Consider the following 17,128-nt stretch of genomic DNA (forward strand, 5'->3'; position numbering starts at 1 on the left):
TGAAAAGAGGATGCTGTCTAAGTTGCATGTCATCTTGGTCAATGTCTCCCACCCACTACATAATGTACTGGGTGGGCACAGGAGTACATTCAGCCAGAGACTCATTCCACCGAGATGCAACACAGAGCGTCATAGGAAGTCATTCCTGCCTGTGGCCATCAAACTTTACAACTCCTCCCTTGGAGGGTCAGACACCCTGAGCCGATAGGCTGGTCCTGGACTTATTTCATAATTTACATATTACTATTTAACTATTTGTGGTTTTATTAATATTATTTATGGTGTAACTGTAATGAAAACCAATCTCCCCCGGGATGAATAAAGTATGACTATGAAGGCAGGAGATTGGGCCTGAGAGGGAAATGGATCAGTCATGATGAAATGGCGGAGCAGACTTGATGGGCCAAATGGTCTAATTCTGCTCCTATAATGACCTAATTCTGGTCTTATGGTCTTACAAGTGACGATGACAACGACAACATCAACAAACCTCTTTCCTCCTTCCCACTCACACACAAACCACCCACCCTCCCACTCACATGCAAATCCCAGCACAGGCCACCTCCGGGCCTCCAGTTTTCATGCTCGCAAACATTGTGTCACTGACTTCCAGATACACCGACCACGGAGCTTCACAGTGTGACCTGGACTTCTGGATTCATCCTTCGGTGTGAACTCCAGGACTCGCCAGTCACTGGAATTTGAACCTCAGGCCTCAAACTCCAGACCTCCTGCTGGGAGGGGCTTGTTGACCTGGGGGGTTTCACGTGGCCTGCTGACCTTGGTCAATGACTATGGCGAACGCTGGTCCCCATCCTCAGCGACCTGACCTCTGGAATCGCTGACCTACTGCGGAATGCCCAACCTGCGGTCTAGTTCCTGACCCTGGTTTTTCAATAACTGCCCTCTTTGCTTCTTTCTCCCTATTAATGCGCTTCTTAAACCCTAACCAACCAAAAAAAAACAAAATTCTGCTCCCCAAGTGCCCCACACACACAGATCAACAAACCATCCTATGAACAAAAAAAATTTGAGGCACAACTTCGACAGACATCACACGTCGGTGCCACCCGGCCCAGCGTCCACAACCAGCCCAGATCATCAGTTAGCATCCTTCCTCTCCCTACAGATCCTCAAGATCTCCCCCCGAGTAGTCCAAGGTGATCTCTCCCCCAACACCATTCTCTCTCGTTCTCCCTCCCCGTCTCTCCCTGCTCCTGTCGTGCTGCTGCAGAGAGGTGGTATGGTCTATTTCCACCCCCCATCTGCATCCACACGTGACTCCCCTTCGTATCCACGTCCCCTTGTGGGATCTCACTCCTCCCTTACAAGGAGATGTAGATCACGAGGGGAAGGGGAGTTTGTGTCAGATATAAACTCCTGAGACATGGCCTTGTCACCTGCACTTCACTCACTCTGCACACTTCCTGCCAGTTCATCTTTCACCTCCATCCCATCTTTTCACAGAGTCTCACACTGTCCCATCACACACTCCCGGGGTCAGACACAGAGTGAATCTCCCTCCACACCGTCCCATCACACACTCCCAGGGTCAGACACAGAGTGAATCTCCCTCCACACCGTCCCATCACACACTCCCGAGGTCAGACACAGAGTGAATCTCCCTCCACACCGTCCCATCACACACTCCCGGGGTCAGACACAGAGTGAATCTCCCTCCGCACTGTCCCATCACACACTCCTGGGGTCAGGCACAGAGTGACGCTTCCTCCACACTGTCCCATCACACACTCCCGGGGTCAGACACAGAGTGTATCTCCCTCCACACCATGCCATCACACACTCCTGAGGTTAGACACAGAGTGTAGCTCCCTCCACACTGTCCCATCCCACACTCCTGGGTGAGATAAAATCTTCCCACATTTCTAGTTCTGTTGTAAATCCCACATCGATGCGACAATCTGAATTTTGTATCTCACCACTTCCTTTCTCAGAGACCAGTGGGCGAAATTCCAGCAAATGTTTAACAAACTCCAGGGAATCTGTGGGAATGTGTGTGTGTGTCTGCAAACTGTAACACATTGTTTGAGATTATGCGTATCCCTTTGTGAGAATGTGAGAGTGTTTCTGATTGTAAACGTGTCTCTCCCTGTATGACACCGTGTGTGTGTGTGTGTGTGTGTGTGTGTGTGTGTGTGCGTGCACGCTTGTAGCTCATTGTGGGAGAGAGACACACACACACACACAATCTCCATCTGTGTATGCCACTGTCCCAAATGATATAAATTTTAAGGTGAATAAGTAATACAGAAAACATAAGTTGCAGAGTCTTTGAAAGTGAATCCATAGTTTGTGGAATCAGTTCAGTGTTGGGCCAAGTGAAGTTATCGCCTTTGGTTCAAGAGCCTGATGGTAGAGGGGTAATAACTGTTCCTGAACTGAGTGGTGTGGGAATAAGTAGGTTTTCCCCTGGTTCTCTGGTTTCCTCCCATGGTCCAAAGCCGTACCGGTCGGTTAGTTGGTCATTGGAACTTGTGCTGTGACTAGGGTAGAGTTAGTCGGAGTTGTGTGGCTGCTGGGTTTACTCATTTTACAGATAGATGGATACTTTATTGATCCCAAAGGAAATCACATTGTCACCGTAGCACAGATAGAAATATTAGAAATATTAGAAGAGAAGTAGAAAGAATAAAAAATAAGTCTAACTGGAGGGGGTCATCACTTCCCCAGCTCTCGGTTGACTCATTATAGAGCCTGATGACCGAGGGTGAGAATGACCTCACATAGCGCTCTTTGGAGCAGTGCAGTTCTCTTAGTCTATTACTGAAAGTGGTCCTCTGTTCAGTCAAGGTGGCGTGAGAAATATTGTCCAGAATCGTCAGGATTTTCCGTAGAGTCCTTTGTTCTGCCACAGACTCCAGTGTGTCCAGTTTGACTCCTATAACAGAGCCAGCCTTTAATCAGCTTAATGAGCCTGTTGGCATCACCCGTGTTGATGCCATTGCCCCAGCACACTACCGCATAGAAGATTGTACCAGTGACAACAGACTGGTAGAACATGTAAAGGAGAGGCCTGCATACTCCAATGGACCTCGGTCTCCTCAGGAAGTAGACGTGACTCTGGCCCTTCTTGTACACAGCCTCTGTGTTGGTGCTCCAGTAGAGTCTGTCATCCAGGTGGACCCCCAGGTACTTGTAGGTCCTCAACTCATCCATGTCCTCACCATCAGAGGTAACAGGGAGCAGTGCCGGCTGAGTCTTCCTCAAGTCCATCACCATCTCCTTTGTCTTACTGATGTTGAGCTGCAGATGATTCAGCTTGCACCATTTGACAAAGTCCTCCACCAGGGCCCTGTATTCCTCCTCCCGTCCTCCCTCTATACACCCAACTATTGCTGAGTCATCAGAGAACTTCTGCAGATGACATGACTCAGTGTTGAATCTAAAATCCGAGTTAAACTGGAAGGGAGCCAATACGATTCCTGTGGGGCCCCAGTGCTGCTTACAGCCATGTCTGACACACAGCTCTGAAGCTGCACAAACTGTGGCTGCCACAGCGCTGCCCTGCTTATCCAAACGGGAGTCAGCTCTGTTCAGCAGGTAGATGACAGCAATGTGCTCCGGTAGGCAAACTGCAGGGGATCAAGGGCTGATCTGACCAGGGGTCGGAGGTGAGCCAGGACCAGCCTCTCCAGGGTCTTCATGATGTGTGAGGTCAGAGCCACTGGACGGTAGTCGTTCAAGACTTTCTGTTGGCCCTTCTTGGGTACTGGAACCACACATGATGTTTTCCACACTATCAGGACTCTTTCCAGGCTGAGACTCAGGTTGAGACTGTGCTGCAGAACTTTTTTTTTTCCGGTTGTCCATCAAAATCTAAAAACGACGTCCACTCCTTTAACGGTGAGATCTTTGACGACTATACAATCCTATCCTGGACCCACAAGCTCTATTGCAGGTGGGACATGTATATGTGGTAGTGGTGGTAACCATGGCTGCATTTCTCCTGGCTCTCTTCTGCTGTCTTCTGGTTGTTCTTTCCATCTCCAGAATATGAACCCCGTCCCTACACAGCTGTCGCCAAGTGGTACGGTCAGCAGCAACATCCTCCAGGTCCTCTGGTCTAACCTTGCATTTCCTTAAAGCATTCTTCATCTGATCCTTATAATGCTTCTTCCGCCCTCTAGCTGAGTGTCGACCATGATGTAGCTGGCCATATAACACTCTGCGGGGTAGCCGACATGGGGGCATCCTTATCACGTGCCCCAGCCACTGCAGCTGACGCTGGGTGATCATGGCCTCAATACTTCTGCAGTTGGTCTTTACAAGTATTTCAGTGTGAGGTACCCGCCCACGCCAGGTAATTCCCAGGATGCGCTGGAGGCAGCTTATGTGGAAGCGCTCCAAGGACTTGATGTGACAGCTGTAGGTTACCCAAGCTTCACAGTTATAAAGGAGGGTGGTAAGACAGACTGCTTGGTATACAGCAACCTTTGTGGAGGGATGAAGGCTCCTGTTCTGAAAGACTCTACACCAAAGTCTCCCAAAGGCAGCTGATGCCAGTTTAATGCGGCTCTGGATGTCGTTGTCAATGCCGCTATCCTCAGAGAGAATGCTCCCCAGATATTTGAAAGATGGCACTACTGACAGCTTTTCATCACCAACAGAGAAGGAAGGTCGAGTGGATGGGACACTGGTACTCCATTGGCAAACCACCTCTGTCTTGGTGGTATTGACAGTCAGCCCCATCCTGGAGAACCACACACACAGGTGCTCAGCATACTCCTTCAGGACTTTGGCATTCACCCCGTCCGGTCCCGATGCTTTGCCGTGTCTGAGTTTCCTCAGAGCCGTCCTCGCCTGCTCGGTTGTGAAGGTGAGTCCACGACGACCGGAGTTGGTGGAACGTGGAGTCCGGGGGAGGTGAGGATTGGGATAGAAACATAGAAAATAGGTGCAGGAGTAGGCCATTCGGCCCTTTGAGCCTGCACCGCCATTTATTATGATCATGGCTGATCATCCAACTCAGAACCCCGCCCCAGCCTTCCCTCCATACCCCCTGACCCCCGTAGCCACAAGGGCCATATCTAACTCCCTCTTAAATATAGCCAATGAACTGGCCTGAACTGTTTCCTGTGGCAGAGAATTCCACAGATTCACCACTCTCTGTGTGAAGAAGTTTTTCCTAATCTCGGTCCTAAAAGGCTTCCCCTCTATCCTCAAACTGTGGCCCCTCGTTCTGGACTTCCCCAACATCGGGAACAATCTTCTTGCATCTGGACTGTCCAATCCCTTTAGGATCTTATACGTTTCAATCAGATCCCCCCTCAATCTTCTAAATTCCAACGAGTACAAGCCCAGTTTGTCCAGTCTTTCTTCATAGGAAAGTCCTGCCATCCCAGGAATCAATCTGGTGAACCTTCTTTGTACTCCCTCTATGTCAAGGATGTCTTTCCTCAGATTAGGGGACCAAAACTGCACACAATACTCCAGGTGTGGTCTCATCAAGGCCTTGTACAACTGCAGTAGTACCTCCCTGCTCCTGTACTCGAATCCTCTCGCTATAAATGCCAGCATACCATTCGCCTTTTTCACCGCCTGCTGTACCTGCATGCCCACTTTCAGTGACTGGTGTATAATGACACCCAGGTCTCGTTGCACCTCCCCTTTTCCTAATCGGCCACCATTCAGATAATAATCTGTTTTCCTATTTTTGCCACCAAAGTGGACAACTTCATATTTATCCACATTAAATTGCATCTGCCATGAATTTGCCCACTCACCCAACCTATCCAAGTCACCCTGCATCCTCTTAGCATCCTCCTCACAGCTAACACTGCCACCCAGCTTCGTGTCATCCGCAAACTTGGAGATGCTGCATTTAATTCCCTCGTCCAAGTCATTAATATATATTGTAAACAACTGGGGTCCCAGCACTGAGCCTTGCGGTACCCCACTAGTCACCGCCTGCCATTCTGAAAAGGTCCCGTTTATTCCCACTCTTTGCTTCCTGTCTGCTAACCAATTCTCTATCCACATCAATACCTTACCCCCAATACCGTGTGCTTTAAGTTTGCGCACTAATCTCCTGTGTGGGACCTTGTCAAAAGCCTTTTGAAAATCCAAATATACCACATCCACTGGTTCTCCCCTATCCACTCTACTAGTTACATCCTCAAAAAATTCTATGAGATTCGTCAGACATGATTTTCCTTTCACAAATCCATGCTGACTTTGTCCGATCATTTCACCGCTTTCCAAATGTGCTGTTATCACATCCTTGAAAACTGACTCCAGCAGTTTCCCCACCACCGACGTTAGGCTAACCGGTCTATAATTCCCCAGTTTCTCTCTCCCTCCTTTTTTAAAAAGTGGAGTTACATTAGCCACCCTCCAATCCTCAGGAACTAGTCCAGAATCTAACAAGTTTTGAAAAATTATCACTAATGCATCCACTATTTCTTGGGCTACTTCTTTAAGCACTCTAGGCTGCAGACCATCTGGCCCTGGGGATTTATCTGCCTTCAATCCCTTCAATTTACCTAACACCACTTCCCTACTAACATGTATTTCGCTCAATTCCTCCATCTCACTAGACCCTCTGTCCCCTACTATTTCTGGAAGATTATTTATGTCCTCCTTAGTGAAGACAGAACCAAAGTAATTATTCAATTGGTCTGCCATGTCCTTGCTCCCCATAATCAATTCACCTGTTTCTGTCTGCAGGGGACCTACATTTGTCTTTACCAGTCTTTTCCTTTTTACATATCTATAAAAGCTTTTACGGTCCGTTTTTATGTTCCCTGCCAGTTTTCTCTCATAATCTTTTTTCCCCTTCCTAATTAAGCACTTTGTCCTCCTCTGCTGAACTCTGAATTTCTCCCAGTCCTCAGGTGAGCCACTTTCTCTGGCTAATTTGTATGCTTCTTCTTTGGAATTGATACTATCCCTAATTTCTCTTGTCAGCCACGGGTGCACTACCTTCCTTGATTTATTCTTTTGCCAAACTGGGATGAACAATTGTTGTAGTTCATCCATGCAACCTTTAAATGCTTGCCATTGCATATCCACCGTCAATCCTTTAAGTGTCATTTGCCAGTCTATCTTAGCTAATTCACGTCTCATACCTTCAAAGTTACCCCTCTTTAAGTTCAGAACCTTTGTTTCTGAATTAACTATGTCACTCTCCATCTTAATGAAGAATTCCACCATATTATGGTCACTCTTACCCAAGGGGCCTCTCACGACAAGATTGCTAATTAACCCTTCCTCATTGCTCAAAACCCGGTCCAGAATAGCCTGCTCTCTAGTTGGTTCCTCGACATGTTGGTTCAGAAAACCATCCCGCATACATTCCAAGAAATCCTCTTCCTCAGCACCTTTACCAATTTGGTTCACCCAATCTACATGTAGATTGAAGTCACCCATTATAACTGCTGTTCCTTTATTGCACACATTTCTAATTTCCTGTTTAATACCATCTCCGACCTCACTACTACTGTTAGGTGGCCTGTACACAACTCCCACCAGCGTCTTCTGCCCCTTAGTGTTACGCAGCTCTACCCATATCGATTCCACATCTTCCCGGCTTATGTCCTTCCTTTCTATTGCGTTAATCTCTTCTTTAACCAGCAACGCCACCCCACCTCCCCTCCCTTCATGTCTATCCCTCCTGAATATTGAATATCCCTGAACGTTGAGCTCCCATCTCTGGTCAACCTGGAGCCATGTCTCTGTGATCCCAACTATATCATAATCATTAATAACAATCTGCACTTTCAATTCATCCACCTTATTACGAATGCTCCTTGCATTGACACACAAAGCCTTCAGGCGCTCTTTTACAACTCTCTTAGCCCTTATACAATTATGCTGAAAAGTGGCCCTTTTTAATGCTTGCCCTGGATTTGTCGGCCTGCCACTTTTACTTTTCTCCTTGGTACTTTTTGTATCTACCCTCACTTTACACCCCTCCGTCTCTCTGCACTGGTTCCCATCCCCCTGTTGTGAACTAACCTCCTCACGCCTAGATTTGATTCCCACCCCCCAACCATTCTATGATAGCAGTTGGTATGTGGGGGTGTGGACGGTAGGTGAAGGGCAAGGAGGGGAACAGGAATGTAGAATGTGGTAGCCTGTGTTGTTCATCCATGTGTTGATCCGGGGGTGGGGGTGAGGAGGGGAAGGCATTGTTGCTGAGGAAGCATTGGGTGCCTTGGCACCTGGACTGGTGTGCTGAGGGGGGTGTGAATAGGAGGGCAATTGTCAAACCTATTGAAGAATTGGTTTAGCATCACACACAAAACGCTGGAGGAAATTGGCAGGCCAGAAAAGAGTACAGTCGACATTTTGGACTGAGACCCTTCGGCAAGAATGGAGAAAAAAAGATGAGGAATACATTTAAAAGGTGGGAGGGAGGGATATTAGGTGAAATGGGGAGGGGTGAAGTAAAGAGCTGTGAAATTGATTGATGAAAGAGATATGGGACTGCAGAAGAGGGAGTCTCAGGAGAGTACAGAAGGCCATGGAAGAATGAAAATGGGGAGGCGATGCAGGCAGGTAGACAGGGTGAGAGAGGAAACGGGATGGGCAATAGTGAAAGAATTGGGGGGTCATTACTGGAAGTTCGAGAAATCGATGTTCATGCCATCAGGTTGGAGGCTACCAGACAGAATATAAAGTGTTGTTCCTCCAACCTGAGTGTGGCTTCCTCGCAACAGTAGAGCTCGTCTCCCAGTATAGTAAAGGCCTCATCTACTTTTTCATTGATGCTGCCTGGCTTGCTGAGTTCCTCCAGCATTTTGTGTGTCTTGCTTGGATTTCCAGCATCTGCAGATTTTCTCTTGTTTGAGGAAGAATTGGTTTAACTCATTAGCTTACTCACAGCTGCATTCCGAGGCTCTACGACTTGGCTGATTGAAGCCAGTGATATTCTTCATGCCTCTCCACACCTCCCCGTGTGCTATTCTGCCTGAGCTTGTTCACCGGCTCTCTCCTGTACTCCTCTTTAGCCACTTTAATCTTCTCCTTTAGCTCCCTCTGCACATGTTTCAATTCCTCCCTGTCTCCTGATCTAAAGACGCCCTTTCTGTGGTTGAGAAAAGCCTTCAGATCACTGGTGACCCATGGTTTGTTGTTAGGGCAGCAGTGAACAGAGACTTTACTAAATAAAGTCTCTACTAAACAGACTTCATTACAGTCTGACTCGACTAAAGAACTCTACTAAAGACTTTACTAAACAGAGACTTACTAAATATTTTATTTATCGCTAAATAAAATGAAGTAAATAGAGCATGGCCTGGATGGTGGAGTCCTTAATGATACTGTGACACTGCATGCCTGTGTGTGTGTGTGTGTGTGTGTGTGTGTGTTTGTTCTCGTTTTTTTTCTTTTTCTCTTTCTCTCTCTCCCCACCATGCTTGCCCCCCACCACTCTCTCCGTTTCGCTCTCTCACCTGTTAGAGCAATATTTGGGGTTTAGCACATTTAGCAGATAACTTCGGATCTGAATATGGATTGTGGATTTGATTTTAATGCAGCTCTGAACAATAGGTCCACAGATCAGGAAACGGGCATCGAGCTGATTGTCTGCATATGCATGATACCAGTCACTGCATGGATGTGTGATGGTGAGAAGATTGTAAATATGGATTTGTTTGAACTGTCCTGAATTTTCTTTGATCTTTAGTATGTAAAATATGGGTCGTGTCGGGCACAGGAGATCTTTCCGCCAAAAGCATCTTCATATGATGCCTGCTGTGTCTTGTTCTGTTGAATAAAGAGGCTGCTTCATGTCTACCAGTACTTTTATCCGGTGACTTCATTCACACAATACCTACTGTGTATGTGAGAGATACTATGTCTCTGTTTGACATGACCTATCCATGGGAGTTGGTGTTGCTTTATCGTGGTGGACATGCTATTCAAACTGGTGTTAGTGCTTCTCTCCTTCCTCAAAATCTTTCGTAAGCTGGTTTTATTCCAGAGCTTTCAGGTGGTCCATGATTCAGCTTTAAACAGTAATGCAGGAAGGACAACTGTTCTAGAGTTCTAAAGTTTAGTTTGGACCTATTGGTTGTGGTCTTCAAAATCTCTTTTCCTCAATCTTGAATAGGCTCCACTAGCACTATTCAGGCAGTGGTTGACCTCAGAGTCGATGTCTGCTTTTGAGGAGAGAATGCTGGCAAGGTAGGGAAAGTGATCCATAGTTTCAAAGATGATATTGTCAACTTTTATGGAGGGCTGGATAAATGGCAGGTTGGGTTGTGGCTGATAATAAGACTGAGAGACATAAAGAACTGCAGTACAAAAACAAGCCCTCTGCACTTTCCTGTCACACATTCCGGGAGTCAGACACCGAGCGAACTCACTTTGCACTGCCCTTCAGCCCGTCCAGTTCATACTGAACCACTTAAACTGCCTAATTCCATCGACCTGAACCCGGACTGTAGGCTTCCATAACTCTCCCATCCTTGTTTCTATGCAAGCTTCCCTTGAACTTTGAAATCAAAATGTGGATAGCTCCCCAAACAGACTGTTTATTCTCAGTTGAAGGAAGGTCAGCGAGCCGCTGGTGGGCAAAGGAAACGCTTCAGAGATGACATCAAAAATCAGTCTGAAGAAATTCGAAGGGACATCTAAAAACTGGGAAGACTGCACTCAATAGATCCACCTGGAGGAAATCTGTTCAAGAGGGAGCTGTGCTACGAGATCGACCTCCACAGTACCGCAGAGGACCAGTGGCAGCTGAGAAAGGAGAGACTGAACAACCAAAAAACCCCCAGCCACTAACCACAGCCTCCACAGCACCAGAGTGTGTGGATCCCAGATCGGCCTCTACAGCCACCAATACCCAACCCCTCAGGAGAACATCACAGTCAACTCGAGTGATCACACTTCCACTATGTATCTGTGTCTGTATGGCTCTGTGATACTGTGTGTCTCTGTGATACCATGTGTCTCTCTGTCTCTGTGATACTGTGTGTCTCTGTGATACCATGTGTCTCTCTCTGTCTCTGTGATACTGTGTGTCTCTGTGATACCATGTGTCTCTCTGTCTCTGTGATACTGTGTGTCTCTGTGTGACTCTCTGTCTCTCTCTCTGTGATGGTCTGTCCCTCTCTGTGATACTGTGTGTCTCTGTGATACCATGTGTCTCTCTCTGTCTCTGTGATACCATGTGTCTCTCTGTCTCTGTGATACTGTGTGTCTCTGTGATGGTCTGTCCCTCTCTGTGATACTGTGTGTCTCTGTGTGTGTCTTTCTGTGATAGTGTGTGTCTCTGTGTTACCGTCTGTCTGTGTCTCTCGGATACTGTGTCTCTGTGATACTGTCTCTCTCTGTGTCTGTGATACTGTCTCTCTCTGTGATGCTGTGTGCTTCATGTTGTTGACACTGAATCAGTGTCTGTGTGTTGCTTGTCTCTGTGTCTGTCTCTGACAGTCTGTCTGTCTGTAATAATGTTTCTCCATCTCTGAATGTGCCTGTGCATGTATCTTTGTGTATCTCTCTCTCCCCTCTCCCTCTAACCTCCCTCTCCCTTCCACCTCTACCCCTCTCCCATCCCCCCTCCCACACTCTTCCTCTCTTCCCTACCCCTTCCCATCATCCCTTGCCCCTCCCTCACTTTCCCCTTTCTCTCTCCCTCCCCAATCTCCCCCTTGACTCCCACCTCCCACTCTCTGCTCTCTACTACTCTACCCGCTTCTAATCTCCCACCCTCACCCTCTCTCCTCTTTCCCTCTTCCCCTACCCTCCCTCCTCACCCCTTCTCCCTCTCCTCACCCCATCTCTCCCCTTTCCCCTCCCCTCTCGCTCTGCCTCCTCCTTCCCCTACACCCCCTCACTCCCCTCCCCCTCTGCTCTCCTCCTTCCCACACCATCCCCTCACCCCCTTTCTCCCTTCCCCATCTCCCCAACCCCCTCCCTCACCCCTCTCTCTACTCTCACCATGTGTGTCACTCTTTGTGAAACCGTCTGTGTCTCAATGTGACTCTCTCTCTCTCTGACACCGTGTGAGTGAGTGTGTGTCTGTGTCTGAATTGGCATGTGTATGACGTTGTCTGTCCCTCTGTGTGTGTGTGTGTGTGTGTGTGTGTGTGTGAGACAGCTTATGTATGAATGTCTGTGCTTCTAACACAGTTTGGGAGAGTCAGTCTCTCTCACCCCTCCTTTGGTTTTCTGTCTCGCTCTGTCTTTCTCTCCTCTTGTGATTGTAACTCACTGTGGGAGAGTGTGGCTCTTTCTGTCTCTCTCTCTGAGTAACTATGTGTCTCTTTCTTCTGTGTCTTTCTCTCCCTCTATGATAGTGTGTGCTTGTCTTTTTCTCTATGAAAGTGTCTTTCTCTCTGTGTGACAGATACTGTGCGTCCCTCTCTGAGACTGTGTGTGAGTTTATGTGTGTATGTCTTTCTTTGTCTTGTCTCCCTGTCTCTGTCTCTCTCTCTCTCTCTCTCTCGGTCTTATCTGTTTCTCTCATCTCTCTATGTCTCTCTCTTTCTGTCTCTATCTTTTTCCCTCTCTTTGTGTCTCTGTATCTGTCTCTCTCTCTCCTTCTTTCTGTGTGTCTGTCTCTTTTGCTCTCTCTGTGTATGTGTATGTCCCTCTCTTTCTGTGTGTGTGTCTCTCCGTCTGTGTGTCTCTTTTTCTCTTTCTCTGTGTGTGTGTGTCTCTATGTGTGTGTCTCTCTTTCTCTTTCTGTGTGAGTCTCTGTCTGTGTGTGTGCCTGTCTCCCTTTCTCTCTCTCTCTCTGTATGTGTGTGTCTCTATCTCTCTCTGTGTCACTGTCTCTGTGTGTGCCCCTCTCTCTCTCTCTCTCTCTGCGTGCCTCTCTCTCCCTTTCTGTGTGTGTGTGTGTGTGTGTGTGTCTGTCTCTCTCTCTCTGCTACTCTCTGTCTCTCTCCCCTCACTCGTGATACCCTGTGTGTACCAGTGTATGTGAGTCTCTGCCCCACTTAGCCCAACTGCCAGGAATTCTGTGCATATTTCCTTACATGGAAAGGCTCCCAGAGAATTCCGTCACTGGAAAAATCTCCTCCCTTTGCCAAAACTTCCGGCCGTTAGTGGATGTCAGGTTGGAGTCAGAGGGAGAGAGACTCAGCTGGCTTCACGGACCGAGAGGGAGGAGGAGGTGAAGAGTGCCACCACTATGGAGGATCTCGGTGAGTGGCAGACAGGGGAGAGGAGGGGGGAGTGAGTCAGATCTGTGGGGGTGGGGGGAGTCTATCTCAGACTGTGTCAACTCTTATTTCTTTCTTCACCCCCCAACATGCAATATTCCCTCCCCCTCCCTTCGTTCCTGAGGAGCTCCTTCCTCAGCACTCCCTCCAGCAGCGCTCCCTCTTCCTCGTCCTCTCCTCCCAATCCTGAGGCCAGCACTCCCTCCCTCCTTGCTGCCCCCTCCCACAGCAAGGGGGCAGAGGCTGGGATGCAGCTCGAAGGAGGGAGAAATGAGGATGGGAGAGTTTAAACGATGGGGAGAGAGGGAGGCAGAGGGTAGGGACAGAGAGAAAGAGGAAACTGGGTGGGATAGGGAGACAGTGTAGACACAGATATCATTATGGGATCTCTACTCTGTGTCTGACCCTAGGAGTGTGTGATGGAACGGTGTGGAGGGAGATTCACTCTGTGTCTGACCCCGGGAGTGTGTGATGGGACGGTGTGGAGGGAGATTCACTCTGTGTCTGACCCTGGGAGTGTTTGATGGGACAGTGTGGAGGGAGTTTCACTCTGTGTCTGATCTCAAGAGTGTGTGATGGGATGGTGTGGAGGGAGCTTCACTCTGTGTCTGATCCCGGGAGTGTGTGATGGGACGGTGTGGAGGGAGCTTCACTCTCTGTCTGACCCCGGGAGTGTGTGATGGGACGGTGTGGAGGGAGCTTCACTCTGTGTCTGACCCCAGGAGAGTGTGATGGGACGGTGTGGAGGGAGCTTCACTCTGTGTCTGACCCCGGGAGAGTGTGATGGGACGGTGTGGAGGGAGCCTCACTCTGTGCCTGACACCGGGAGTGTGTGATGGGACGGTGTGGAGGGAGATTCACTCTGTGTCTGACCCCAGAAGAGTGTGATGGGATGGTGTGAAGGGAGCCTCACTTTGTGTCTGACACTGGGAGTGTGTGATGGGATAGTGAAGAGGGAGCTTCACTCTGTGTCTGACCCCAGGAGAGTGTGATGGGATGGTGTGGAGGGAGCTTCACTCTCTGTCTGACCCCGGGAGTGTGTGATGGGACGGTGTGGAGGGAGCTTCACTCTGTGCCTGACACCGGGAGTGTGTGATGGGACGGTGTGGAGGGAGCTTCACTCTGTGTCTGACCCTGGGAGTGTGTGATGGGACGGTGTGGAGGGAGCTTCACTCTGTGTCTGACCCCGGGAGTGTGTGATGGGACGGTGTGGAGGGAGCTTCACTCTGTGTCTGACCCCGGGAGTGTGTGATGGGACGGTGTGGAGGGAGCTTCACTCTGTGTCTGACCCCAGGAGTGTGTGATGGGATAGTGAAGAGGGAGCTTCACTCTGTGTCTGACCCCAGGAGAGTGTGATGGGACAGTGTGGAGGGAGATTCACTCTGTGTCTGACCCCGGGAGTGTGTGATGGGACAGTGTGGAGGGAGATTCACTATGTGTCTGACCCCGGGAGTGTGTGTAATGGGACAGTGAGAGGGGAGAGTCACTCTGTGTCTGCCACCGGGAATGAGTGATGGGACGGTGTATTTCTGGATTCTGTGTGGGTTTGGATATCAGCCTAATTCCTACACTCACACACAAACACAAACACTATCTTTCGTTGCAGGACCACAAAGTCATTTCCTCTGTAAAGCATTTTAAACTGTGTGGGGATGGTGTAGGGTTTTACCCACGATCCCTCAGTGCCGCTCCCGGTTGGGAGATGTGTTGAATCATATTTTTATTAAAATGTGCTCTGTAGGGACAGTATGTTTCTGGCCCTTCACTTGGGAAAGAGTTGCATATTGGGGACTGACGGTAAACCGCCCCTCCCTGAGTCATTGTTGGGGGTCCAGGACCTCTTCCACATTTCTCAACTGCCCCTCTTCCCTACCTTCTCTCAAACACCAGCCCTATCTCTGCTCTCCGGTCTCTTGACCCTCCCCCCTTCTCTTAACCTCCTCTCCCGCTCTACGGACCCCTCTCCCCCTTCCCTGTGTCTCAACCCCATCTCCCCCCCCCCGACTCCTGTCTCCCACTGCCTGCCTCGCTCTCCTGCTCCTTCCTTTGTTACCTCCCTCGCCCCGCTCAGCCAGTGAGGGCTTCACACACCCTCGGACCAAGAATCGAGGCAGGAAGCCTCTGACAATGGAGCGGGTTATAAATAGGCCCTTGGCCTTCCTGACTCCGTTCTCCCTGAATCTCCTCCTCCCAGGACAGAGATGCTAGGATTCCTTCCTCTCTCTCAGCCCAGCCTCACCCCTCTGTGCCCAGGACGAATTCAGTCACCGATGGGCCCAGGCCCCAGGTTCAGTAATGATTCCGCAGGCTGACACCTGCCTCAGTGCCTGGGCCCCATGTCATTTTGAGCCTGAGGTCCACTCCCCTCTCCCACCCTCTCCCCATCCCAACACTGCCCCCTCGCTCCTCTGCACACCCAAATCTGTCCCCCACCGTGTCCCCTCCTTGTATCGCTGCTCTCTTTCTCACTTCCTTCCCCCTTGTTTCTCCCCTCCTCACTCACTTGAGACCCCCTCCCTCCATTGTCCACTCTCCCTTTCTCACTAAACCCTCAGTATCTGCTCTTCCTTCCTCTCTGAACCCCTGCTCCCTTTCTCCTTCCCATCCCACTGCCCCCTCCCCTCACACTCCTCTCCGATTCCACTTTCTCCCCTCCCCTACCTCCCACTTCCATCTCCTTCCAATCCTCTCCCCTCCCACTCCGTTACTCTCCCCATCCCTGCTGTCCCTTCCATTCCCCTGCACCACTCACCCTCCGCCTCACCTCCCTCCAACACACCTGACCTCCCATCTCTCCCTCCCACCCCTCTCTCTCCCTCCTACACACCGACTCCCCATCTCTCCCCTCCCCCCTACACACCGACTCCCCACCCCCTCACTCCTACACACTGACTCCCCACCCCCTCCCTCCTACACACCGACTCCCCATCTCATCTCCCTCCCCTCCCTCTCCCTCCTACAAACCGACTCCCCATCTCTCCCTCCCTCCCCTCCCCCTCCCTCCTACAAACTGACTCCCAATCTCTCCCTTCCTCCCTCTCTCCCCCTCCCTCCTACACACCGACTCTCCATCTCTCCCTCCCTCCCCTCCCCTCCCACTCCCTCCAACACACTGGCTCCCCATTTCTCCCTCCCCTTCCCTCCTACACACCGACTCCCCATCTCTCCCTCCCTCCCCTCCCCCTCACTCCCTCCCTTCACCCTCCCCTTCCCTCCCTTCCCCCTCGCTCCTACACACCAACTCCCCATCTCTCCCTCACTCCTCTCCCTCCTACACACCAACTCCCCATCTCTCCCTGCCTACCTCCCCTCCCCCTCCCTCCTACACACTGACTCCCAATCTCTCCCTTCCTCCCTCCTCTCCCCCTCCCCCCTACACACCGACTCTCCATCTCTCCCTCCCTCCCCTCCCCTCCCACTCCCTCCAACACACTGGCTCCCCATTTCTCCCTCCCCTTCCCTCCTACACACCAACTCCCCATCTCTCCCTCACTCCCCTCCCTCCTACACACCAACTCCCCATCTCTCCCTCCCTACCTCCCTTCCCCCTGCCTCCTACAAACCGACTCCCCATCTCTCCCTCCCTCCCCTCCCTCCAACACACCTGACCTCCCATCTCTCCCTCCCACCCCTCTCTCTCCCTCCTACACACTGACTCCCCATCTCTCCCTCCCTCCTCCTCCCCTCCCTCCTACACACCGACTCCCCATCTCTCCCTCCCTCCCCTCCCTCCTACACACCGACTCCCCATCTCTCCCCTCCCCCCTACACACCGACTCCCCATCTCTCCCTCCCTACCTCCCTTCCCTCTGCCTCCTACAAACCGACTCCCCATCTCTCCCTCCCTCCCCTCCCTCCAACACACCTGACCTCCCATCTCTCCCTCCCACCCCTCTCTCTCCCTCCTACACACTGACTCCCCATCTCTCCCTCCCTCCCCCTCCCCTCCCTCCTACACACCGACTCCCCATCTCTCCCTCCCTCCCCTC

General features: G+C 50.4%; 1 protein-coding gene across 4 annotated transcripts in view; it reads left to right on the forward strand.

Moving 5' to 3' along the window:
* The first annotated feature begins 12,298 nt into the window (after positions 1-12,298).
* The window catches only part of LOC140205006 (transforming growth factor beta-1-induced transcript 1 protein-like), a 32,768-nt gene continuing 27,938 nt past the window's right edge, over positions 12,299-17,128 (forward strand). Inside the window, exon 1 of one of the 4 annotated variants that reach the window (XM_072272056.1) lies at positions 12,299-13,121. In XM_072272056.1, the coding sequence (XP_072128157.1) occupies positions 13,109-13,121 (13 nt within the window). In that variant the 5' untranslated portion in view covers positions 12,299-13,108. The remainder of the gene's footprint in view (positions 13,122-17,128) is intronic. The other 3 variants (XM_072272058.1, XM_072272057.1, XM_072272059.1) reach the window with 3 other exon arrangements.

This window comes from Mobula birostris, chromosome 11, assembly GCF_030028105.1.
Source record: "Mobula birostris isolate sMobBir1 chromosome 11, sMobBir1.hap1, whole genome shotgun sequence".
NCBI lineage: Eukaryota > Metazoa > Chordata > Chondrichthyes > Myliobatiformes > Myliobatidae > Mobula > Mobula birostris.